This window comes from Tachypleus tridentatus, chromosome 10 (assembly GCF_004210375.1).
Source record: "Tachypleus tridentatus isolate NWPU-2018 chromosome 10, ASM421037v1, whole genome shotgun sequence".
In the NCBI taxonomy this organism is placed as follows: Eukaryota; Metazoa; Arthropoda; class Merostomata; order Xiphosura; family Limulidae; genus Tachypleus; species Tachypleus tridentatus.
Window position 1 is genome coordinate 1,092,644 of NC_134834.1, and position 27,175 is coordinate 1,119,818.

Consider the following 27,175-nt stretch of genomic DNA (forward strand, 5'->3'; position numbering starts at 1 on the left):
AAAGCTTTAAAATAGTGAATGTTTAAAACATATTGTTTGGAAACACAACAAAAACTTTAAAATGGTTACTGTGTATAACGTATTGTTTGAAAACACACTGAAAGCTTTAAAATAGTGAATGTTTAAAACATATTGTTTGGAAACACAACAAAAACTTTAAAATAGTTACTGTGTATAACGTATTGTTTGAAAACACACTGAAAGCTTTAAAATAGTGAATGTTTAAAACATATTGTTTGGAAACACAACAAAAACTTTAAAATGGTTACTGTGTATAACGTATTGTTTGAAAACACACTGAAATCTTTAAAATAGTGAATGTTTAAAACATATTGTTTGGAAACACAACAAAACTTAAAATAGTTACTGTGTATAACGTATTGTTTGAAAACACACTGAAAGCTTTAAAATAGTGAATGTTTAAAACATATTGTTTGGAAACACAACTAAAACTTTAAAATAGTTACTGTGTATAACGTATTGTTTGAAAACACACTGAAATCTTTAAAATAGTGAATGTTTAAAACATATTGTTTGGAAACACAACAAAAACTTTAAAATAGTTACTGTGTATAACGTATTGTTTGAAAACACACTGAAAGCTTTAAAATAGTGAATGTTTAAAACATATTGTTTGGAAACACAACAAAAACTTTAAAATAGTTACTGTGTATAACGTATTGATTGAAAACACACTGAAAGCTTTAAAATAGTTACTGTGTAATAAATGTCGTGTGAAACCACTAAAACCTTTAGCCCAGTAACTGTGTAACAAATATTTTCTGAAAAGGCAAAAAATACATTAAAATTCTTACAGTGCCATAAAAACTTCTATAAATGGATACTTTGAAAGATTTCCTTTGTATAAAATATTCTCAAAACAGGAAACATTTGAGATTGTTACTCTTGAACGGAATGTCTGAAACGAAAAATCTACAATTGTTTTAGAATGTGAGAACTAAACTGAAAACAAACTCTGAACCAGCTGCAGTGTGTCAGATAACCATTAAGAATAATTTCTGTTATCTGTTATTGTTAACCTCAATGTCATATAAACGTTATCTGTGCTCTTTTCACCACGGATATAGAAACCCGGTTTTTGACGTCATTCATTAACCCATTGACTGACTCTTCGTGTCTTTTATGGTCCTTCTCCGGTATTTGAATGCGAGTATGCTGTGTGTCGTGTATGACTCGCCAAAAACTCCTCGCGCGTCTAAACAACCTCAGTGAAGGGTTTAAGACTTACTGTGTAAGGAAATGTGCAAGGAAGAGTTACAGAGTAAGAATTATTCGAAAGCAAACTGAAAACAGAAAAAAACTTACTAGTCTGATGGACAATTCAGTTTATTTGTGTACGTTGTTTCAAATGTCGTTGTTTTCGTGATTGTGTTTGTTTAAATTTCATCTAAGCTAAAAGTATGCATTGTAAGCTTCGTTAATGCACAGGTTGACAATAGACGCTCTAAAACTACGATGCTTAAAATATGTTATTAATAATTCGTTTATTTTTCTTCGTAGTAAAGTTTGAGGGAAGAACGCCTTTGTTTGAGGCATAACAAGTGGCGAAAATTGCTCGTCTTTGTGATATAACTCTCCTTTCCAGTCTTGATTACGTGTCTTCATTACCGGCCACAGCTTTCCTAAATCACTTCATTGGACGCGCGCACCGACAAGAACGTCAGCCTCCGGTCGTATTCCCGTTTCCTCCGGGTTGTTAAAGTTAATGGCTCTGCCGCAGTATTCCAATAGTTTGGAAAACGATCTTACCGTCTCTGTTTGTAACACGACGTCAAAATGTTTAATTTCGATCGAAGACGAACTCGGGAAACAGCGTCTACAGAGAGGGTGGATTTGTTATATTAAAACGATTATTTGAGTATGCAACTCGATAAGTGACGTGACAGCCACAGCGGATATAACGTAGCGATAGCACAGCATGTATCAGTACTATATTTTGGCATTGTTTGGCGTACTGCAGGTAATGTAATGAGAGTGTAAAGTAACCTATTTTCGGAAAGGCACATAATATCTTTTCCTGAAACAAAACTATTCAAAAATCCAGGTCATAAAGGATATGTTTAGAATAATGATCTTGGGTGACAGACGAATATGGACCAACTTGTGACAGCAGGTCTACCCAGAAAGTGGCATGCTCCAAGTGTAGTAAACATAGTGTGGCGCGTTCTAATAAGTGACAACCAGCAAGAATCCCCTTAAGAGAAAGTGATATAAGTCACATGTAAACAAACTGTTTCCACGCAGTATCTGTTCAATTATCACTCACCTAAAGAAACAGGAGAATGAAGTGGTGTTCTTGATGTTCCGTAAAATAAAAAAAAAATGGTATACTGGATATGGATTTGATTGGGTAGTTTAAAGGGGCGCTGGGAAACTGTCGTCCTAGTACGCTTGATTTTTTGTTCGTTTGTTTTATGAATCACACGCAAAGCTATACGAGAGGTACCTGCGCTAGCCATCCCTAATTTAGAATTGTAAGACTAGAAGGAAGGCAGCTAGTCATCACCAACCATCGCCAACTCTTGGGCTACTCTTCTACCAATGAATAGGGGGACTGACCGTATAATTATAACGCCTCCATGGCTGAAATGACGAGTATGTTTGGTGTGACAGGGATTCGAACCTGGGACCCACAGATTGCGAGTCAAACTCCCTAGTCACCAGGCCATGCCGTTACCACGTTAGATTGATTATGGAAAGCATGCAGGGAGAAGTGTTATACGTTTGACACCACCTTTGCAAAAAAAAAAACTACACAGCATAGCTACTGTCAAGGCAGTCACATAGAATATGGCCTGCAACGAAATGAACATACATAGTTTCTAAACAATGAACATAAAAATATGAGGATAGACGAGCGATACTAACTGGTTTACTAAAAACCAACTGTTTTAAAAAGCAAACATGTAGTTTTTCAAAGATGAATGTTTTCATCGCTTTGTTAAAAATGTTATAAAACGTCTAACTGGAATCTTGTGCTCTACTTTCATTATCTTAAGCCTAACAGTAACATGTAGCACTATTTATTCTAGGACTAGTTTCTAATTCTTTGTTTACACTTCTTTAAATACCAGTTTTACTCTACTTTATCTAAAATTATTTAAACACAAGCTTATATCACTTTGTATTACCACCTTTAAACACCAGTCTTATGTAAGTGTCTGTGATAATAATACTACTTTACATGACCGGAAACTTACGTTTGATTGTTGTTTAGGTTAATCGTAAACATCCGTCGAAGTTTTAAACCTAACTTTGCACAGAAATAGTGTGAAATGGTAACAAGACAATACACTGAAATGGGTAGGCTACAATGGCGCTAAAAAAATGGTAGTTGTAACAATAAGTAATGGAAACATATTGTGACCTAAACTTTTGTCATTCCGGAATAAATGGCACCATGTTTAATTACATCTTATTATTGTTTTTTACTTTACATTAGTATTATTACCACTCTTAACAGTGTCTTATTTTAAAAGTGGATATAAATTTAACTTTATGTAACTTATATGCATTACTTTATGATTAACATTGGCATTATGAAACTTATTATCATACAGTTAGGCCTAATACTCTGCCTACTTTCCTCTACGTCTAAAATCTACTGCTCAACAATATATATAAATTCCTTTAGGCCTAACCTTAATGTTAAATAAACTGCTTACATTCAATTAGGCCTAGCAATTACCTACTTCCTTAAAGTCTAATATTTGATGCTCAAAAGTACATCTCAGTTCCTTTAGGCCTAACCTTCACACCAATTAGCATACTTGCATTCTATTAGGCCAAACATTTATCTTAAGCAGTCTTCCTTTTTCTTAACCCTAAAATTTATTTTTAAATGGTATATCCGCATTCCTCTGTGCTGTATGTAACACCATAACACCACATATATATAACACTCTTTTCGGATATTATTCTCCATCATTCTTAACAAGGATGATATAATCTAATAACTCAGTAAATGATGTCCTCCTAATGAATCGGCAAGATTACAACGTTAGACATCAGGTATCGATACCAAAGATGTGCTAGGCACACATAGCCATGTGTTTAACTTTGCGCTTAACAAAAACAAACGAGCAAAAAACTTTATCAGTTGCAGTTCTCTCCTGGCGACAATTCGGAATTTTAAGTTAAACACACTTCGTTTTGTAGTAACGTAAGGAAAATAAAGTTACGAGCAAATTAAAGCGACTGCAACCGCATTCCATTACGGAAAATAAAAAAAACACTTATCCATTTAATCACGCATTCGTTCATCTGTTTACTGGATCTCTAATCCCTTACTTCTAATATAAAACATCTAAGGTAAATTAAAACAAAAAAATTAAATACAACAAAACGTTACATTTCACGTGCAAAAATAAAGGTTTGTTTCGAATTTGGTGCAAAGCTACTCGAGGTCTATCTGCGCTACTGTCCCTAATTTAGCAGTGTAAGATTAGAGGGAAGGCAGCTAGTCATCGCCACACACCGCCATCTCTTGGGCTACTCTTTTACCAACGAATAGTGCGATTGACCGTAAGATTATAACGCCCCCACGGCTGAAAGGGCGCGTTTGTTTGGTGTGACAGAATTCGAACCCGCGCACCTCGGATTAAAAGTCAAACGCCTTAAGCCACCTGGCCATGCCTGGCCTAACAAAAATAAAGGAAGACAGGTCAGTGATTAATGTGGTGGTTGTTTTTAGTTTCACTCTAATAATAACTGTCATGGTTGTTTTTAGTTTCACTCTGATAATAACTGTAATGGTTGTTTTAGTTTCACTCTAATAATAACTGTGGTTGTTTTTAGTTTCACTCTAATAATAACTGTCATGGTTGTTTTTAGTTTCACTCTGATAATAACTGTAATGGTTGTTTTAGTTTCACTCTAATAATAACTGTGGTTGTTTTTAGTTTCACTCTGATAATAACTGTAATGGTTGTTTTAGTTTCACTCTAATAATAACTGTGGTTGTTTTTAGTTTCACTCTGATAATAACTGTCATGGTTGTTTTAGTTTCACTCTAATAATAACTGTGGTTGTTTTTAGTTTCACTCTAATAATAACTGTGGTTGTTTTTAGTTTCACTCTAATAATAACTGTCATGGTTGTTTTTAGTTTCACTCTAATAATAACTGTGGTTGTTTTTAGTTTCACTCTAATAATAACTGTGGTTGTTTTTAGTTTCACTCTAATAATAACTGTCATGGTTGTTTTTAGTTTCATTCTAATAATAACTGTCATGGTTGTTTTTAGTTTCACTCTGATAATAACTGTCATGGTTGTTTTAGTTTCACTCTACTAATAACTGTGGTTGTTTTTAGTTTCACTCTACTAATAACTGTGGTTGTTTTTAGTTTCACTCTAATAATAACTGTGGTTGTTTTTAGTTTCACTCTAATAATAACTGTCATGGTTGTTTTAGTTTCACTCTACTAATAACTGTGGTTGTTTTTAGTTTCACTCTAATAATAACTGTGGTTGTTTTTAGTTTCACTCTAATGATAACTGTGGTTGTTTTTAGTTTCACTCTAATAATAACTGTAGTTGTTTTTAGTTTCACTCTACTAATAACTGTGGTTGTTTTTAGTTTCACTCTAATAATAACTGTGGTTGTTTTTAGTTTCACTCTTATTATAACTGTGATGGTTCTTTTAGTTTCACTCTAATAATAACTGTGATGGTTGTTTTTAGTTTCACTCTAATAATAACTGTGATGGTTGTTTTTAGTTTCACTCTAATAATAACTGTGATGGTTGTTTTTAGTTTCACTCTAATAATAACTGTGGTTGTTTTTAGTTTCACTCTTATTATAACTGTGATGGTTCTTTTAGTTTCACTCTAATAATAACTGTGATGGTTGTTTTTAGTTTCACTCTAATAATAACTGTGATGGTTGTTTTTAGTTTCACTCTAATAATAACTGTGATGGTTGTTTTTAGTTTCACTCTAATAATAACCATCATAGTTTCACTATAATTATAAATGTAATGGATGTTTCTAGTTTCGTTGTAATATACATGTAACAGTTTCTAGTTTCATATAATAATGACTTTAATGGTTGTTTCTAGTTTCGTTGTAATAATAATTGTAGCTGTTATAAAACATACGCATGAACTCCTTCTCAGAATATGATAAAGTACATGCACACTATCACGTGTATATATATATATATAATCGACATACACACTTCATACTGGGTTATATCACATATAATCTATAGATAGATTGATATATAGAAATACTTTTACATATCAAGAAGACATACACCACTTTTGTTAGTTCAAAATATACAGATATATATTAAAGCAAATATATCAATAATATTAATAGTATGATTAATACTAATTAATAATCTCTGTAAAAATCTCTTGCCAGAAAGTTATGCACCCTGGATAATTTATTTAGACAAAGTTGTAGTTGTTTACTTAGTTATTAATAGTTCCATCCTCTTTATATACGTTTACTTTAAGTTTAATATCTATATAAGCAAAGACACAGTTCGCTATTTATATCAAATGTGGAATGAACAAATCAATATTTTCTGTTAAGAACGAATTGCATGCTATTCTGCTATTAATACAAACACAGCAGAACTGGATGTTAGAGCTGCATACCTTTAAGGAAATTAACAGAACAGTTAAATCTAATATCAAATTCCACGTGTAGATAGAAATAAAAATGGACGACGTAACTCAATGCAAAACACATTTTGTAACTGTATAAATACATTCCTTGCTTTATAAAAACTTTCGTCAGAGCAACAGAACGTCTGTGAAACATTCGTAATTCATGGCGTCTTAACAAATGAATTTTTTTTATTCATCTCGTGAAGAAATGTGAAAAATATTCGTAAAATGTGGGTTAATCCGTTATAAATAAACACTACGGTATCTTTTGAATCGACATGGATTTAAAAACTCAAGAAAAGCGAAATGTAAATTCGTTCGGATGAGAGTCTGAATACGTTCTATTAAAAACTAACAGTTTTAAACGGACTTCCGTTAAAATTGTTTAAGCCAAAGTATCAATATACATTCTTTTAAAAACTAACACTATTTTAAACAGACTGCTGTTGAACTTATTTAAGTCAAAGTGATAATATATTCTATTCAAAACTAATACTGTATTCAGTATATATCCGCTGAAACTGTTCGCCTCAGAGTTTGAATACATTCTATTAAAAATTAACACTATCGCTCAAATCAGAGTTTGAATAGTGGAAATCAGAGTTTAAATAGTGGAAATCAGAGTTTGAATAGTGGAAATCAGAGTTTGAATAGTGGAAATCAGAGTTTAAATAGTGGAAAGCAGAATTCGAATAGTGGAAAGCAGAGTTCGAATGGCAGAAATCAGAGTTCGAATAGTGGAAATCAGAGTTCGAATAGTGGAAATCAGAGTTCGAATAGTGGAAATCAGAGTTTGAGTAGTGGAAATCAGAGTTCGAATAGCGGAAATCAGAGTTCGAATAGTGTAAATCAGAGCTCGAATAGTGTAAATCAGAACTCGAATAGCGGAAATCAGAGTTCGAATAGTGTAAATCAGAGTTCGAATAGTGGAAACCAGAGTTTGAGTAATGGAAATCATAGTTTGAATAGTGGAAATCAGAGTTTAAATAGTGGAAATCAGAGTTTAAATAGTGGAAATCAGAGTTTGAATAGTGGAAATCAGAGTTTAAATAGTGGAAATCAAAGTTTGAATAGTGGAAATCAGAGTTTAAAATTATCAGAATTTTCCTAACACTTGTTAATTTCCTTCAGATTATTATCGTAAGAAGATAAATATTTTATTAAGTGCTGCAGTTTTGGGATAACTTATGGAATTTGTATCACCAGATTAGTGACTTCTTTTAGTTCGTGCGGTATTTTTAAGTTTTAGATAGAAAATCATTTGAAGTCTTAAAACTTTTAGATCTAGTACATTTTATTCGCTTACGTATCGCGCCATCTATATTAAAAGCTGGGATTTGTATTTACGCCAGCCGTTTAATATCTGTCTACGTGTGCGTTCCTTCCTTAAGCAATTCGACTGGGGAGAAACTGCTCTTAAATCTCGATTAACTTGCTTGATCTCCTCGTTCGAAGAGAGGTCAAGTTGACCTGGTCTCGTTTCTTTTCATTTCGCGTTCACTTCGCTCGTTTCTGCCGATCTCCGGCATACTTCGAGCCGACAAAGTTAGAGATAGAAAATTCGAGTAAGAACATAACGACCCGCTAAAGTCGTGGCCGAATGCCGTTTATAGCTGTTCACCGTGATACATGAGGAATTTAAAGCCGAATTTCTTCTCATAAGACCACTGTCAATTGAACGTAGATTCTGGCTTGCAGAGGCTGTCACATGCGTCATTGGAAACCCCCCTTAAATCATCGTGTGTAGTATACATCCCCACAGCCTCGTGCCGGGTTACATTATCTTTTCTATGTCGCAGTTATGTTTATGTGGATACTTTGAAGTATAGAGAGGCATCTAGAATTAGAACATTTAAAACTGACATAAAATCTTGCTTAGTTTACTCTAGAACGTTCTGGAACTTTGCTTGAGAAATAATAATAATAAAACACGCGTTGTTTTCAAGTGTTTTCTTTCTTGCTAGAGATGTCTTTGTAGGACTAAGATAATACGAAACAGTTATACTGTCTTGTAAAAAATGACGGAGTAAAACCTGCGTAGTCGACTAAAGCTGGATATTTCAAAGACAAATCAAATAAACGTTTAGAGCTCTTATTCAAATTTATGAAAATGTGAAATGAAGAAGGAAGTACAACTTTGAATCAGTCGAACTAAGTTCTCACACACAGTTTCCTAGTGACAACGAACCACACACACGAACCGATATCACAAAACGGTGTTTCTGTAATCTTTGTTACTTGCTAACTTTAGAGAGGAAAAAAGACCCATAGCCTGATATACAACAGATATTATGTGACACTAATTAGTTTTACGGCTTTGTATGTTACAACAGATTATGTGATACTAATTAGTTTTACGGGTTTGTATGTTACAACAGATATTATGTGATACTAATTAGTTTTACGGGTTTGTGTGTTACAACAGATATTATGTGATACTAATTAGTTTTATGGGTTTGTGTGTTACAACGGATATTATGTGATACTAATTAGTTTTATGGGTTTGTGTGTTACAACAGATATTATGTGATACTAATTAGTTTTATGGGTTTGTGTGCTACAACAGATATTATGTGATACTGATTAGTTTTATGGGTTAGTGTGCTACAACAGATATTATGTGATAGTAATTAGTTTTGTGGGTTTGTATGTTACAAAATATATCATATGATATGATTAGTTTTATGGATTTGTATGCTGCAACAGATATTTTATGATATGATAAGTTTTATTGGTTTGTATGTTACAACAGCTATTATCTGATACTAATTAGTATTATGGGTTTGTGTGCTACAACAGATATTATATGATACTTATTAGTTTTATGGGTTTGTGTGCTACAACAGATATTATGTGATACTAATTAGTTTTATGGATTTGTGTGCTACAACAGATATTATGTGATACTGATTAGTTTTATGGGTTAGTGTGCTACAACAGATATTATGTGATAGTAATTAGTTTTGTGGATTTGTATGTTACAAAATATATTATATGATATGATTAGTTTTATGGATTTGTATGTTGCAACAGATATTAAAATGATACTAATTAGTTTTATGGGTTTGTGTGCTACAACAGATATAAGATATGATTAGTTTTATGGGTTTGTATGCTGCAACAGATATAAGATATGATTAGTTTTATGGGTTTGTGTGCTACAACAGATATAAGATATGATTAGTTTTATGGGTTTGTGTGCTACAACAGATATATGATACTGATTAGTTTTATGGGTTTATATGTTACAACACATATTAAATCAGTGTTTAGATTTATGTGTTCCAATGCTTCAAAACTCAACGGAAGGTACTCAACAAATCCTTAAGTGAAAAAATCACTCATTTCCTAGATTAAAAATCAAAAATATATCGAACATTATCGGTAAACATAAAAATTAAATACACGAGTTTTGTTAACATTCACTTATGACTCATCTGTTATTCAAAGGCATAAGTTATCTTACAGATAGATTTAAAAATGTGTTAAATATATGTGGGACCCATGCAGATCGCTACAGGTAATTCTAGGGTCAAAAAGTAAAGTCATATATATTTTTAAGATTTTGCTCGTTGAAACAGCGGTAAGTCTACGGACTTCCAACGCTAAAATCCGGGGTTCGATTTTCTGCCGAAGACATAGAAGATGGCCCAATATGACTTTGCTTTAGAAAACCAGTAAGTTTTGTTCTACTCTTGATTTTCTGACGTGTAAAAACCAACTGAAAGAGGGTTACCTCTTAAAGAGAAAACGTTTGACCCAACCTTATAAAACAAGCATATGATTTTAGCCACCACAGGATACACAAGTTCAGGACTGTCCGGTTTGCTCTGAACTTCGCGCAAAGCTACGTGAGGGCTGCCTGCGCCTAACGTCCCTAATAATATTTCAGTGATAAACTAGAAGGAAGATAGTTAGTCAATACCACCTCCTCTTATACCAACGTATAGTGGGAGTGACTGTGACTTTATGACGCCCCAACGGCTGAAACGTATGAGACAGTAATGTCGGGTAACGGGAATTTGACCTCTTCAACCACCAGACCATTCAGGGTTGCTTGCACGTTTTATACGTTTTTAATATTTGTAACACTGTTACAAAAATTTACTATTGACCACGTAACACTGTTACAAAAATTTACTACTAACCACGTAACACCGTTATAAAAATTTACTATGGATCATGTAACACTTATAAAAATCTACTATTGACCACGTAACAGCGTTATAAAAATTACTATTGACTACGTAACACCGTTATAAAAATTCACTATTGACCACGTAACACCGTTATAAGAATTTACTACTGATCATGAAACACTGTTATAAAAAAATTAATAAAGATCATTTGGCATTCTTGTAAAAAGTATATTATTAATCTACTAACATTCTTGTAAAAATTTACAATACATCTCGTTGGATACAAGAACCTACCATCGATCGCATTACAGTGTTATGAGACTTTACTGTCGACCACGTGGTATTGTTATAAACTTTCACCATAAGTCTCGCAGCATAATGAAGCCTCACCTTCGATTACATAACAATGTCATAACATACCAACTATCGACTGCTGAAAGGCAAAACGCAATCGGGTTATGTTGTTATAAAACTTACCATCGAACGCGTTGCAATGTTCTGAATACATCATGTGATTCCATGACACCTAAAAACCTACCACAGAAATAAAAATAAGTTCTCTCAACGTAAACGTTTTCAATTGAAACTGTTAATGTAAGTGGCGTTAACAGAGCAGATACATTAAATTAACACTCAAATGTGTATTTACACCTTTCGGTTAGACACAATTAATTCAACACATGTAGTATGTTCTAACACCCTACGGTTAGATGCAGACTCGACAAGGAATCTGAGAAATTCAGAAAAATTTGTATCTCAACATAAAATATTGTTTCCTGGCGGAGATATTACTTCTTATTTATCACGTATTTCTAATATGCGTTAACTACGCCGTTTCACACTAAATAAAACTTGTATATCCGCTTGTGCAAAGAGTACCTAAAAGACTTTCGTCACCAACCTAGAACCTTCACTTAGTTTTTTCCTATAAACTGCTCAAATATCAAAACATTTATTTACCTATATGAAGTTCTGCTGAACTAAAAAAACACTGACCTTTTATGACCTCTGATGGTTAGGGAACTAAACTCGTAATCTTTGGATCGCAAGTCCAAATCTCTTTACCGAACATGCTCGCCCTTTAAGCCATGTGGGTGTTATAACATGACGTCATTGATGAAAGAGTATCGTAAGAATTGGCTGTTATACTCAGGGCGGCTAGCGCAAATAGCCCTCGAGCAGCTGCTCGCGCCAAATTCAACAAACAGAATATCATTACGATCTTTATGGTTAGGCCTAGAATATGGCAGAGTTTCGTGTATCGTCTGTTTGTTTGTTTTTTGAATTTCGCGCAAAGCTTTTTTGTTTCTTTGGAATTTCGCACAAAGCTACTCGAGGGCTATCTGTGCTAGCCGTCCCTAATTTAGCAGTGTAAGACTAGAGGGAAGGCAGCTAGTCATCACGACCCACCGCCAACTCTTGGGCTACTCTTCTACCAACGAAAAGTGGGATTGACCGTCACATTATAACGCACCCACGGCTGGGAGGGCGAGTATGTTTGGTGCGACGGGAATTCAAACCCGCGACCATCAGATTACAAGTCAAACGTCTTAACCCATCTGGCCATGCCGGACTTCGTGTATCGTCTGTTTTTGTTTAATATTAACATTGAATTTAATTATTTCAGATTAGATCCTGATTCTAACTCAGGGACACATCCAAACACGTTTTCCGGCCTTTTTCAAAGCTGCGATTAATCCAAGTAGAGAGATGAAAATTCGCTTCGAGTTTTTTTTTTTTTTCATTTGCTCCTTCAACGCGACAGGAGGCGGCTGTCAGAGTTCAAATTATTTGAAGTTTTCTATTCCGCAACTATTATAGATACTCCGAATCTTATGACAAGCTGTCAGCACCAGCTGTTGCAATAATAAAACCTCCCAGTCGCTCCAGTCCTTTCAATATTTGTAATGATATGAGCCACAGTAGTGTGCCTTCCAAACTTTCTCTGTAAGGAAATCGCATAAACTAATACAGTAGAGCTGTTCCTTTCTGTTCCTGTTGTGTGACGTGTAGACTTAACAATCATTTTATCTTAAGAAAATTTTCCCGTTTTTTTTTTATCTCTGAAATCTCAATGATTCATTTAAAGTGTTTCTAATTTGAATAAACTGTCCTTGTTTTCTATCTCTCTTCTTTCCAGTCCTCTACTGGAACAGCGGAAAGTTTTCGGATTTACAACGCTAAGATCATGGGTTCGATTCGCCTTGGTGGACACAGCAGATGTGGCTTTGTTATAAGAACACACACACACACTCTTCTCTCCAAAATAACTTTCTGTCTTCGCCTGAAAACTAATTCGGAAACTGCAAAACCTTTTAAAGTACCTTTCAAGATAAAATATCTAACCGAAGATCAAGATAAAATATCTAACCGAAGATCACGATAAAATATCTAACCGAAGATCACGATAAAATATCTAACCGAAGATCAAGATAAAATATCTAACCGAAGATCAAGATAAAATATCTAACCGAAGATGAAGATAAAATATCTAACCGAAGATGAAGATAAAATATCTAACCGAAGATCAAGATAAAATATCTAACCGAAGATCTAATGATTAGTGCAAGAAGGACAAATAATAAAAACTAAATCGGTGAATTACCAGAATGTCTTGTAACTTCTCGAAATGAAGTCAAGACGGTCACTCGCCTTTAAAATAAACATCATAAAACTCTTCGAAAACGAAGGCTCAAAGTGTAATAAAAACAGATATCAACGTTCAGATATATTGATCATTTCTTGATGGTAATAGTATATATCACGGATATTGTATTTACTGAGATATCTTTTCTGTAGAACATAGGACATTAGTAATACCGCGTGGATGTTACTCTAGGATGTCAATAATAATGCGGGACCTGGTAATTTGGGCACTCAACTAAAAATCTGCAAGTCGAGGGCTCACATCCCGTCACGAAACATGCTCACCGTTTTAGGCGTGGTATTACAATATGACGGTCAATCCTATTTTCGTTCATAATTAGCAATCCAGTAATTGGTGGTGATGGCAAGCTGCCTTTTATACACTTTATATATTCAAAAGCCCCCCCCCAGTGGCTCAGCGGTATGTCTGAGGACTTAAACGCTAAAATCCGGGTTTCGATACCCGTGGTGGGCAGAGCACAGATAGCCCATTGTGTAGCTCTGTGCTTAATTCAAAACAACAACAACAATATATTCAAAATTAGGAATAGCCAGCGTAGACAGCTCTTGAGAGGCCCATACAAACAAACTTGTGTTGCGTTCTAATCCGAAGAATTCATGTTCGAGTATCTTCATCACGTTGTCTTAACAAAAGTTCTTCTTTTGAACTGCAAGAAAGAGTTACTGACCCCACAAGTGTAACCATAAATATTCCGAACGTAATGTTCAATTCAACGTATTTATCCCCACAAGTGTAACCATAAATATTCGGAACGTAATGTTCAACTCAACGTATTTATCTAATATTTTAAAATTATTTTTGTCTCGAAAGCAATGAGATAACGACATCTGACACTTTCACTCAAATAAATAATACACAGACTACGTGTGGACTTCTGCCCGGAGAGCTATCAGCTCAATTGTACAAGTAGAAGAGAGCTGTGTTAAACATTCGATTCAATTATACTACTATAAAGCCCGATCTGTAACTCCTGGGGTCTCCCAGTAGCGGAGCTGTATGTCTGCGGACTTACACCGCTACAAACCGGGTTTCGATACCCGTGGTGGGCAGAGCACAGATAGTCCATTGTGTAGCTTTGTGCTGAATAATAGACAAACAGACCAAGGACTAATCCTGTTTTAATATTGTGTATCCTTGTTTTTTATAATTGCTAAGCCTACTATTTAAATATGATGATGTACGTTAGTTGTCTATATTTTGTAGGTGCACATGCTTAGTTTTGGCTCTAAACAACTACTTAGAACAATAACATATTGGTTAACTGTGTCTTCCAGTGGTACAACGGTATGTCTGCGGACGTATACTGCCAGAAACTAAATTTCGATACCCCTGGTGGGCAGAGCACAGATAGTCCATTGTGTAGCTTTGTGCATAATAACAAAACAAAAAACAGATTAATGGTATTAGGAATAATATAATGTAAACCAAGATCATTTGTTTGTTCTTGTTTTCAGCCAGTGTTTCTTAAAGTATGGTCCGATTAGATTCTCCAGGTGTTCAGCGGGCTGGTCGAAAATGCAACTCACAGATCTGTGACGTCACGACCGAAGTCATAAGATATAATAGGTCCGGAAAGGACAGTTGGTTGAGGCACTCGAATAGTGATCTGAGGGTCGCGGGTTCGAATCCCCGTCGCACCAAACATGCTTGCCCTTTCAGCCGTGGAAGCGTTATAACGTGGCGGTCAATCCCATTATTCGTTGGTAAAAGAGTAGCCCAATAGTTGGCGGTGGGTTGTGATGACTAGCTGCCCTCCCTCTAGTCTTACACTGATAAATTGGGGACTCAGATTACGAGTCGCACGCCTTAACACGCTTCGCCATGCCGGGCCCCTCTTGAATTGAGTTAAACTGTTCAATGACGACAAATAGGCCGGACATATGTTGACTTAGGCCTGGCATGGCCAAGCGCGTAAGGCGAGCGACTCGTAATCCGAGGGTCGCGGGTTCGCGCCCGGGTCGCGCTAAACATGCTCGCCCTCCCAGCCGTGGGGGTGTATAATGTGACGGTCAATCCCACTATTCGTTGGTAAAAGAGTAGCCCAAGAGTTGGCGGTGGGTGGTGATGATTAGCTGCTTTCCCTCTAGTCTTACACTACTAAATTAGGGACGGCTAGCACAGATAGCCCTCGAGTAGCTTTGTGCGAAATTCCAAAAACAAACAATATGTTGACTTGTTGAAATAGTCCTAAGGTAAACCTACTCATGCGCAGTGACAACTCGAAACGAAGTAAACTGGAAAACAAAAATAGTTCAAGTGAAACATAGTCACCAAAAGGAGGAAAAGTTAAAAAAAGGGAACATTTGCTTTATTGGTTTTAACATTTACGTTCGTCTGATTTTAGTCTATGAGTCTTTCTTATTGATTCAGGTCAATCTACTCGCCAGAAAGCAAACACGATTTGACAAGTAACCGGGCTCTTGTATGAAACGACATTAGGATAACAAGGTCGAGTCAATACGTTTATCTATCAAAATCTCTCTCTCGGCTCACAAACACGTAGATAGAGCTAAAAAGGCCGTCACGTGTAATATCGGAACTGTAACATTGTTGCAAAGCTTTAAGTATTACATCAATAATTTTCGTAATAATATAGGAAAATCAGTGGTTGCCTGGTTACCTGTCGGTTGGAGTTTACCGTGAAATATTCTTGTTGTGTTGTGGTGGTCAACTTTATTACGTCACAGCAGGATCTAGGAAGCACATGTCACGTAAAGGAATCTATATAACGATATTTTCTTACTTTGGCCACACTGACAGATGTTATCAGATGTTTTTACAGCGTTGGTTAAACGTGCTCAAACAGGAACCATGTTGTTCTCGACCTTTATATGAGTTTTTTTTTTTTTTTAAGGAGAAACTTCAAATCTAGACCAAGAACTGTGGGTGTGTTTCTTATTAGTTTTTGGTTTTTTTGGGCTAAAGACATCCTAAATATCTACAATTTTCACGGTACCCTTAACGTTCTATATAGAGCATAGTTCACAGTGACGTCGCCAGGGAACGGATTAGAGAAATTATGTATGAAACAACAAATATAAGAGACGGTACGTATCAAAAATAGTGACGTAACAGTTTCTGGGTTTCTTTGTTTCCTAATACTTTGATCAAAATTTTACGTCACGCCAATTGAAAAACACTGGACTAGAAGGAACCAGCGGACTCAGGCCACATTCGAATATTTACCTGTCTACTTATCAAACTGTCTGTGGGTTCGTGACTTTGTTGGACACAGTATTAATACAACATACGAATCACAAAGAAAAGTATAGTTAAGTTCCAAGTTACTCCCACTGATTAGTGCTAGTGTTTCTTACGTCTCTTGTATAGAAAGTGAGTGGCATTATAGGCTAGTGCTAGTGTTTCTTACGTTTCTTGTTTAGAAATTGAGTGGAATTATAAATTACTGCTAATGTTTCTTACATCTCTTGTATAGATAGTAAGTGGTATTATAGGTTAGTGCTAGTGTTTCTTAAGTTTCTTGTACAGAACGTCAGTGGTATTATAGGTTAGTGCAAGTGTTTCTTACGTCTCTTGTATAGAAAGTGAGAAGTATTATAGGTTAGTGCTAGTATTTCTTATGTCTCTTGTATAGAAAATCAGTGGTATTACAGGTTAGTGCTAGTGTTTCTTACGTTTCGTGTATAGAAAGTGAGTGGCATTATACGTTAGTGCTAGTATTTCTTATGTCTCTTGTATAGAAAATCAGTGGTATTACAGGTTAGTACTAGTGTTTCTTACGTTTCTTGTATAGAAAGTGAGTGGTATTATAGGTTACTGCTAGTGTTTCTTACGTCTCTTGTATAGATAGTAAGTGGAATTATAAATTACTGCTAATGTTTCTTACGTCTCTTGTATAGATAGTAAGTGGCATTATAGGTTAGTGCTAGTGTTTCTTAAGTTTCTTGTACAGAACGTCAGTGGTATTATAGGTTAGTGCTAGTGTTTCTTACGTCTCTTGTATAAAAGGTGAGTGGTATTATAGGTTACTGCTAGTGTTTGTTACGTCTCTTTTATAGATAGTAAGTGGCATTATAGGTTAGTGCTTGTGTTTCTTACGTTTTTTGTATAGAACGTGAGAGGTGTTATACGTTAGTGCTAGTGTTTCTTAAGTTTCTTGTATAGAACGTCAGTGGTATTATAGGTTAGTGCTAGTGTTTCTTACGTCTCTTGTATAAAAAGTAAGTGGTAATATAGGTTAGTGCTAGTGTTTCTTACGTCTCTTGTATATAAAGTGAGTGGTATTATAGGTTAGTGCTAGTGTTTCTTACGTCTCTTGTTTAGAAAGTGAGTGGTATTATAGGTTAGTACTAGTGTTTCTTAAGTTTCTTGTACAGAACGTCAGTGGTATTATAGGTTACTGCTAGTGTTTCTTACGACTCTTGTATAGATAGTAATTGGCATTATAGGTTAGTGCTTGTGTTTATTACGTTTCTTGTATAGAATGTCAGTGGTATTATAGGTTAGTGCTAGTGTTTCTTACGTCTCTTGTATAGAAAGTGAGTGGTATTATAGGTTAGTGCTAGAGTTTCTTACGTCTCTTGTATAGAAAGTGAGTGGTATTATAGGTTAGTGCTAGTATTTCTTACGTTTCTTGTATAGAAAGTGAGTGGTATTATAGGTTAGTGCTAGTGTTTCTTACGTCTCTTGTATAGCTAGTAAGTGGCATTATAGGTTAGTGCTAGTGTTTCTTACGTCTATTGTATAGATAGTAAGTGGCATTATAGGTTAGTTCTTGTGTTTCTTATGTTTCTTGTATAGAAAGTCAGTGGTATTTTAGGTCAGTGCTAGTGTTTCTTACGTCTTTTGTATAGAACGTGAGAGATATTATACGTTAGTGCTAGTGTTTCTTACGTCTCTTGTATAGAAAGTGAGTGGTATTATAGGTTAGTGCTAGTGTTTCTTACGTCTCTTGTATAGAAAGTCAGTGGTATCATAGGTTAGTGCTAGTGTTTCTTACGTCTCTTGTATAGAAAGTGAGTGGTATTATAGGTTAGTGCTAGAGTTTCTTACGTCTCTTGTATAGAAAGTTAGTGGTATTATAGGTTAGTGCTAGTATTTCTTACGTTTCTTGTATAGAAAGTGAGTGGTATTATAGGTTAGTGCTAGTGTTTCTTACGTCTCTTGTATAGATAGTAAGTGGCATTATAGGTTAGTGCTAGTGTTTCTTACGTCTATTGTATAGATAGTAAGTGGCATTATAGGTTAGTTCTTGTGTTTCTTATGTTTCTTGTATAGAAAGTCAGTGGTATTTTAGGTCAGTGCTAGTGTTTCTTATGTCTCTTGTATAGAATGTCAGTGGTATTATAGGTTAGTGCTAGTGTTTCTTACGTCTCTTGTATAGAAAGTGAGTGGTGTTATAGGTTAGTGCTAGTGTTTCTTACGTCTCTTTTTTTCAAGTGAGTGGTATTATAGGTTAGTGCTAGTGTTTCTTACGTCTCTTGTATAGAACGTGAGAGATATTATACGTTAGTGCTAGTGTTTCTTACGTCTCTTGTATAGAAAGTGAGTGGTATTATAGGTTAGTGCTAGTGTTTCTTACGTCTCTTGTATAGAAAGTCAGTGGTATTATAGGTTAGTGCTAGTGTTTCTTACGTCTCTTGTATAGAAAGTCAGTGGTATTATAGGTTAGTGCTGGTTTTTCTTACGTCTCTTGTATAGAAAGTGGTGTTATTGGTTGATACTGATGCTTTATATGTATTGCTGGCTACTGTCCATAAGATCCATGGTTTGAGTCCCACGATCCATACTTCCAGTGTCAGTAAATCATAGTTCTCAAAAAGAGTATTTGTGTAGGCGGCGAGTGATCTGACTGATTTCCAACTCTCTGTACTCAGCACTTTAAATTTACGGACGGCTACGTGTGAACTTGAGATTGCTGGTCTGGTCTTATAATATATGTTTCACATAAGGCAGTATCTCTCAGGATGCGAATTGCGACAGATCTCCAGGTGGTCTAAAGGCTTCAAAATGCAAGTTACTGATTAGTTTGTTGCTGTACCATACGAAAGTGGGCGGGATGGACTTCGAAGTCGTCTACAGACACAAAACTTTAAGAACCATCGAGATATGTTTTAAGTTTCTTTCTGGGTTTCATATCATATTTGTTTTTGTATAACATTCTAAAATAAATTCGTTTATTGGGTTTCCACCTCTTTTATTCAGCAAAGATCAAAGCCAGGCTTATTTCTAGCTCAGATGCATCGTTCAGGTATTGTGTTGTAATTAAAGAAATAAAGAACTCTTCGAAATGTATGTTGAATTAAACTCAAGGAAGGCTTGCTTATTTCACAATTTTTGTATAACTCCACACGTAAAGAAACGTGTGTGTAGCTATTTATATTTTAATACCATAGTAAAGGTAGCTTGTTGACATCACCCACAGCTAACTCTCTGGACACTCCTTTCTGACAGACCACTGCGAGTCAACGAAAGTCACTCTTATACCGTTATTCGTAACCTCAACGCACGGAATGCGTTTTTGCGGTAAGTTGCCATGGACGGACAACAAACCTCTAGATTTACTGTTGGAGTACGCTACCATTAGACCATCTACGTGTTTCCAGTTGAATTGGTTTGTTGTGAATTTCGCGAAAAGCTACACGAGGGCTATCTGTGTTAGCCGTCCCTAATTTAGCAGTGAAAGACTAGAGGGAAAGCAACTAGTTACCACCACCCACCGCCAACTCTTGGGCTACTCTTTTACCAACGAATAGTGATATTGACCGTCGCACTATAACGCCCCCACGGCTGAAAGGGAGAGCATGTTTGGTGTGACAGGGATTCGAACCCTCGACCCTCAGATTACGAGTCGAATGCCTTAACCACCTTAACAAAAATAACATGTGAAGGATAGTTTTTGTTGAGTCGGGATTAAAAAGTACGCATTCCGCATGAGTTTTATAAAATCTAAAAATCTTTTTTATTAACATAATTATGTTTTTCTTTGTTTATACTGACTTTTCGTTAGAAGAATAAATTAACTAGTAGCGCAACTGAAATACGAAACACAGAGGAAGTCTATAAAGTGAAGTAAATATATATTGTAACTTAACCCTAACCAGCCAACCAAAGATTTCTTATATGTCGTTTCTCTTGAGTTCGTCGTGAAAGTCTGTAATCAAAAAACTTAGGCAGTGGTTCTATTCTTTCAAAGCTTGTGCCTTATCTTTCTTTACCTGTGACTGAACCGACGTTCTTCTTTGAAACTGTGAAGGAAGACGGCCGACTGAAGATGTCAAATAAACTAGAAAGATGGACACTCTCGGCCTTCCTCAAAGACGCACTAACTCTCTTACCGCTTCACTGCGTAATGAATACCGCGTTCAGACGAGCGGAGTCGCGCTCTGTTGTTAGCTGCCGACCTGATACCTTTTGTTATTGTTTGAAACATTGTCAAGGCTACCACACGAACACTAGATCATGACCACGAGATCGAAAATCGATATTGAATTAAGACTATTGTTAACACTACAGAATATACAGAAAACTAAGTCGAAATATTTATGTTTAACTTTGTTTGTAATACCGACCTAAAATTCCATATTCAATACTTTATTTTTAACTCAACAGATACTAACTAGAAAGTTTATATCCAATACTTTATTTTTAACTCAATAGATACTAACTAGAAAGTTTATATTCAATACTTTATTTTTAACTCAATAGATACTAACTAGAAAGTTTATATTCAATACTTTATTTTTAACTCAATAGATACTAACTAGAAAGTTTATATCCAATACTTTATTTTTAACTCAATAGATACTAACTAGAAAGTTTATATCCAATACTTTATTTTTAACTCAATAGATACTAACTAGAAAGTTTATATCCAATACTTTATTTTTAACTCAATAGATACTAACTAGAAAGTTTATATCCAATACTTTATTTTTAACTCAATAGATACTAACTAGAAAGTTTATATCAATACTTTATTTTTAACTCAATAGATACTAACTAGAAAGTTTATATCCAATACTTTATTTTTAACTCAATAGATACTAACTAGAAAGTTTATATCCAATACTTTATTTTTAACTCAATAGATACTGACTAGAAAGTTTATATTCAATACTTTATTTTTAACTCAATAGATACTTACTAGAAAGTTTATATTCAATAGTTTATTTTTAACTCAATAGATACTGACTAGAAAGTTTATATCCAATACTTTATTTTTAACTCAATAGATACTTACTAGAAAGTTTATATTCAATAGTTTATTTTTAACTCAATAGATACTGACTAGAAAGTTTATATCCAATACTTTATTTTTAACTCAATAGATACTTACTAGAAAGTTTATGTTCAATACTTTATTTTATCTATAGTTACTAAAAATACGGAAATTCATCATTTTTATTTATATTTTTGTAGAACCTGTAGTGAAGTATCTATGTATCAAATGTTACGTAAATTGGCTAAAATACAAAAGTTATGCTTTTTGTGAACTCTGACTACATAAAATAGACTCAAAATTGGTAGGTCCAATTTTTGTGCATGTCAAGATGTCGGTCGCATGAAAAGTTATAGTGTAACCAAGTTGTTTGAACTCTGAACCCACGAAGTACGTAAAGAGGCGTACATACAAAAAAAAAAAAAAAACACGAGAAAAGACCTTATTAGGCCTAACGAGTTTCAAGTCAATCCGCCGAGAAATGAAGGTACGGCGGTCGATTGAAAAGCGTTTGGAAGAATAAAAAAACAAAAACAATATGTCTTTCTGCAAAGAAATGAATAGAGAAGAATTTTACAAAACGAAAATTTCTGGTGATAGGAAATAAATAAAAAACTAAAGAAAATACATACAAATTCCATACAAGAGAAACAGACAATTAGTGACTCCTGCCCGGTGGCACAGTGGTAAGTCTGCTAACTTATAACAGTAGAAACCGAGTTTCTATACCCCTGGTGGACAAATCACAGACAACCCACTGTGTTCCTTTGTGCTTTGTTAATCTGAAGATGACCTAGGAAGGTCGAAACGTTGTTCTCTGCTTATCAATAAAAGTGTTAATACCCATACCAGCCATTCTGAGATATAAGAAAGAAGGTCCTCATAAAACGTTAAGCACTGTTCCTTGTTAATTTAGAAAGTTAACAAAGATTTCAGACTATTGTTTGTATTTAAGCACAAAGCTACGCAATGGGTTATTTGTGCTCTGCCCAAAACGAGTATCTAAGCCCGGATTCTAGCGTTGTAAGTCCGTAGACATTCCGCTGTTCCACGAGAAAGCGAAACTATTCAAGTCAGGGAAAAGTTCCCTAGAAGTATGACTTTTTTGCACAGCGTTCGAGTCGTGCAGTGACGAGCACACATGTCACTCTAAGATTCACCATTACCAAAATCTCTTTCGGAACGATTTGCTAACCGGAAGACAGTTTAAGCATTTCTTGAAGGGGTGTGGAAGTTGAAAAGAAAATACCCTAACCCTCTTCTGTTTTTCACAAAATATTCACGAATACCCCAAGTACCCTATTATTTGAATGTTTGTTTTACACTTTGCATTTCACAACAGGTTATGCTTACACTTTGGGTTTGGTTTGGTTTTTGAATTTCGCGCAAAGCTACTCTCTAGGGCTATCTGCGCTAGCCGTCCCTAATTTAGCAGTGTAAGACTAGAGTGAAGGCAGCTAGTCATCACCACCCACCGCCAACTCTTGGGCTACTCTTTTACCAATGAATAGTGAGATTCACTCTCACATTATAATGCCCCTACGGCTGAAAGAGCGAGCATGTTTGGTGTGACGGGGATTTGAACGCGTGACCCCCGGATTACGAGTCGAGTGCCTTAACCACCTGGCCGTGGCGGTCCTACATTTTGGGAGAGGAGATAACGTAAGAAAGTAGACAATCCCAACAAACAAACTTCTGGTCGCTTCTAAAAGTAATGAACAAATACAATAATTTGGTTCCGATATTAAATCCGTTATTGTTTCTTTTAACAAAACATCGTTAGTATTATTATTAAGTGTAAACGTACAAAATGGACTACCGCTGACATGTTCATTACAAGGAGGGAACCCCGAGTTTTTATATTATAAAATTTCTGTTTTGCTTTACTGACACCAGAGGGCCTTCGTGTCGTTTTTCTAGAGACAAAACAGTTTCATATTTGTTGTTTAAATTTGGGCTGCACGTTCGACTTCAAATATTTCCGTAAGCAGTAACACTACGTTGAAGAGAGTCGCTTGAAATTGTTTCCTTGTTTCTCGAATTTGCAAGCAAAGCCCTCAAGAGCTATCTGTGCCCTAATGCCCCGAGTTTTTTAAATGAGAGGAAATGAAGCGCCCAGCGAACTGTTGGGCTACGCTTATATGGTCGAATAACGGATTTGTCCGTCGCTCTGTTAAAACACCAACGGCTACAAGCAAGACGAGAACCAATCTCTCCTTCAATTTACTGTCTAATGCAGCCTACCGCTATTCACGCGCAGCTAAATAAAATATGTGAACTAAATACATTTTGTAAATTTAATAACGTGTTTGTTTTTTTTTATGCAACGTGAAAGAAAAAGCGTCGGTCTTGAGTTTCGACGTTTACATCTATCATTCACGTAATGAGCCCACACCAATATCTGATTATAGTTTCATTTCTACTTATGCACGATATGTTAGCTGTGTTTTGAAATTACGCAACACTGACTCTGGATTTCGGAGCTAATCAGCTGGATTCGAATCCCTGCGACACCAAAATATATTTTCCGCCATTAAAACTATGAATACATTTTGAGAATGAGACTTGAACCATTGGTACGGATGGTGTATTACAGGTTGTCTTCCCTTTGTTCAATAGTCACACATTAGGGTCGGAAGCAGCTAGCCCTAATAGCTTTGCTATAAATACAAATATTAATATTGTGTTCTCAGTAAGCGTTAGTGTTTTATTCAAGTGACGTGTTCGTGTCGCTCTTTTAGGCTTAATAATTTATGTAACTGTACAGTGTTCATTTAATCCAAACAGATTTTATGTGTTACCAACTGTTGTTTACGTCAGGTCAGTTCCGTCCAATCAGTGATATCGGTACAAACTTTCCTTATTCACTGTGTAGAGCAATTCGCTATAAGGTCGTTAAACACGCAAAGAACAGGCGTCTAAACTTTAGAGAAATGTTTAAAGTAGACTCGTCATGTAGTAGACATTATGATTCAGTGAACAATGATTAACAACACTGTGTAAATGTGGTAATGAAAACATGATGAATTAACAATACTGTGTGAATGTGGTAATGAAAACATGATGAATTAACAATACTGTGTAAATGTGGTAATAAAAACATGATGAATTAACAATACTGTGTAAATGTGGTAATGAAAAGACATGATGAATTAACAATACTGTGTAAATGTGGTAATGAAAAGACATGATGAATTAACAACACTGTGTAAATGTGGTAATGAAAAGACATGATGAATTAACAACACTGTGTAAATGTGGTAATGAAAACATGATGAATTAACAATACTGTGTAAATGTGGTAATGAAAAGACATGATGAATTAACAATACTGTGTGAATGTGGTAATATAAAACCATGATGAATTAACAATTTGTGTAAATGTGGTAATGAAAAGACATCATGAATTAACAATACTGTGTAAATGTGGTAATGAAAAACCATGATGAATTAACAACACTGTGTAAATGTGGTAATGAAAAACCATGATGAATTAACAACACTGTGTAAATGTGGTAATGAAAAACCATGATGAATTAACAATACTGTGTAAATGTGGTAATAAAAAGACATGAAGAATTAACAATACTGTGTGAATGTGGTAATGAAAACCATGATGAATTAACAATTTGTGTAAATGTGGTAATGAAAAGACATCATGAATTAACAATACTGTGTAAATGTGGTAATGAAAAACCATGATGAATTAACAACACTGTGTAAATGTGGTAATGAAAAACCATGATGAATTAACAACACTGTGTAAATGTGGTAATGAAAAACCATGATGAATTAACAATACTGTGTAAATGTGGTAATAAAAAGACATGAAGAATTAACAATACTGTGTGAATGTGGTAATGAAAAACCATGATGAATTAACAATTTGTGTAAATGTGGTAATGAAAAGACATCATGAATTAACAATACTGTGTAAATGTGGTAATGAAAAACCATGATGAATTAACAATTTGTGTAAATGTGGTAATGAAAAGACATCATGAATTAACAATACTGTGTAAATGTGGTAATGAAAAACCATGATGAATTAACAACACTATGTAAATGTGGTAATGAAAAACCATGATGAATTAACAACACTGTGTAAATGTGGTAATGAAAAACCATGATGAATTAACAACACTGTGTAAATGTGGTAATGAAAAACCATGATGAATTAACAATACTCTGTGAATGTGGTAATAAAAACATGATGAATTAACAATACTGTGTAAATGTGGTAATAAAAAGACATGAAGAATTAACAATACTGTGTAAATGTGGTAATGAAAACATGATGAATTAACAATACTGTGTAAATGTGGTAATGAAAACATGATGAATTAACAACACTGTGTAAATGTGGTAATGAAAACATGATGAATTAACAACACTGTGTAAATGTGGTAATGAAAACATGATGAATTAACAACACTGTGTAAATGTGGTAATGAAAACATGATGAATTAACAACACTGTGTAAATGTGGTAATGAAAACATGATGAATTAATAACACTGTGTAAATGTGGTAATGAAAACATGATGAATTAATAACACTGTGTAAATGTGGTAATGAAAACATGATGAATTAATAACACTGTGTAAATGTGGTAATGAAAACATGATGAATTAACAACACTGTGTACATGTGGTAATAAAAACATGATGAATTAACAACACTGTGTAAATGTGGTAATGAAAAACATGGTGAATTAATAACACTGTGTAAATGTGGTAATGAAAAACATGATGAATTAATAACTGTGTGTAGGTATAGTAATAATGAAGACGTACCAAGTTAATATCTATTGATATCTTGATGTGTTATATCTTGCTATTACGTTACACATTTTAATACCTTTGTAAGTGTTTCTATGTGCATACATATTTGTTTACATAAGTAGTCCTTTCTGTAAGACACTAACCTCTGATACTTGGCGCCATGACTCCCACGAGAGTAATCAAAACTTGCCATGTGACGGGTTTCATGTTCAAGTCAACAAAGAAAAGCGGGTTCCCTGTCAAACTGTTAAGGACAGAAATACGTCACGGGTACGTCGTAGCTGTCCAATAGTGGCCTTGTCGTCTTCGAATTATCAATTTTGTTCCGTGACGGACAAAATCACGAAGTTAATTTCTAACGTTACCGCCAGGTTTTCGCTCCCGTGTAGCAAGGAATACTTGAGGAAAGTGAATTTTACTCGCCTCGTGCGTTTTTCGAAACTAGGAGACTGGTGATTACTGACTCAGGATTTACAGGGGGCGCTGTAGTTAATGCATTTTTGCATCGGGTAACGCGAAGTTTGCGCGCGTCGTTTTGGTACTATTCTTCGTTTTTTTATTGCTTATCCAGGAAAGGAAAAATGTTTACTCAGATATCACGGTTACGCTAATAAAAGAGTAGATAATGAAATCTCTAATGAAAGTGGTGCTACAGTGAAAACGTATTCCTGTTTCGGCGGGGAAACGTCAATATGGACTCATTAAACTCAGCTTAGGACGACAGTTTATACGAAACTACATATCTTTCTGACAACTTAATGTTTA

The 27,175-nt window shown here is 34.9% G+C and overlaps 1 protein-coding gene across 1 annotated transcript in view; it reads right to left on the reverse strand.

Annotated features, from left to right (window-relative positions):
* Positions 1 to 26,846, reverse strand: part of LOC143227920 (cell adhesion molecule Dscam1-like) — a 159,748-nt gene extending 132,902 nt beyond the window's left edge. The window contains exon 1 of the mRNA XM_076459275.1: positions 26,554 to 26,846. Within this exon, the coding sequence (XP_076315390.1) occupies positions 26,554 to 26,617 (64 nt within the window). The 5' untranslated portion in view covers positions 26,618 to 26,846. The remainder of the gene's footprint in view (positions 1 to 26,553) is intronic.
* Between the last annotated feature and the right edge of the window lie 329 nt (positions 26,847 to 27,175).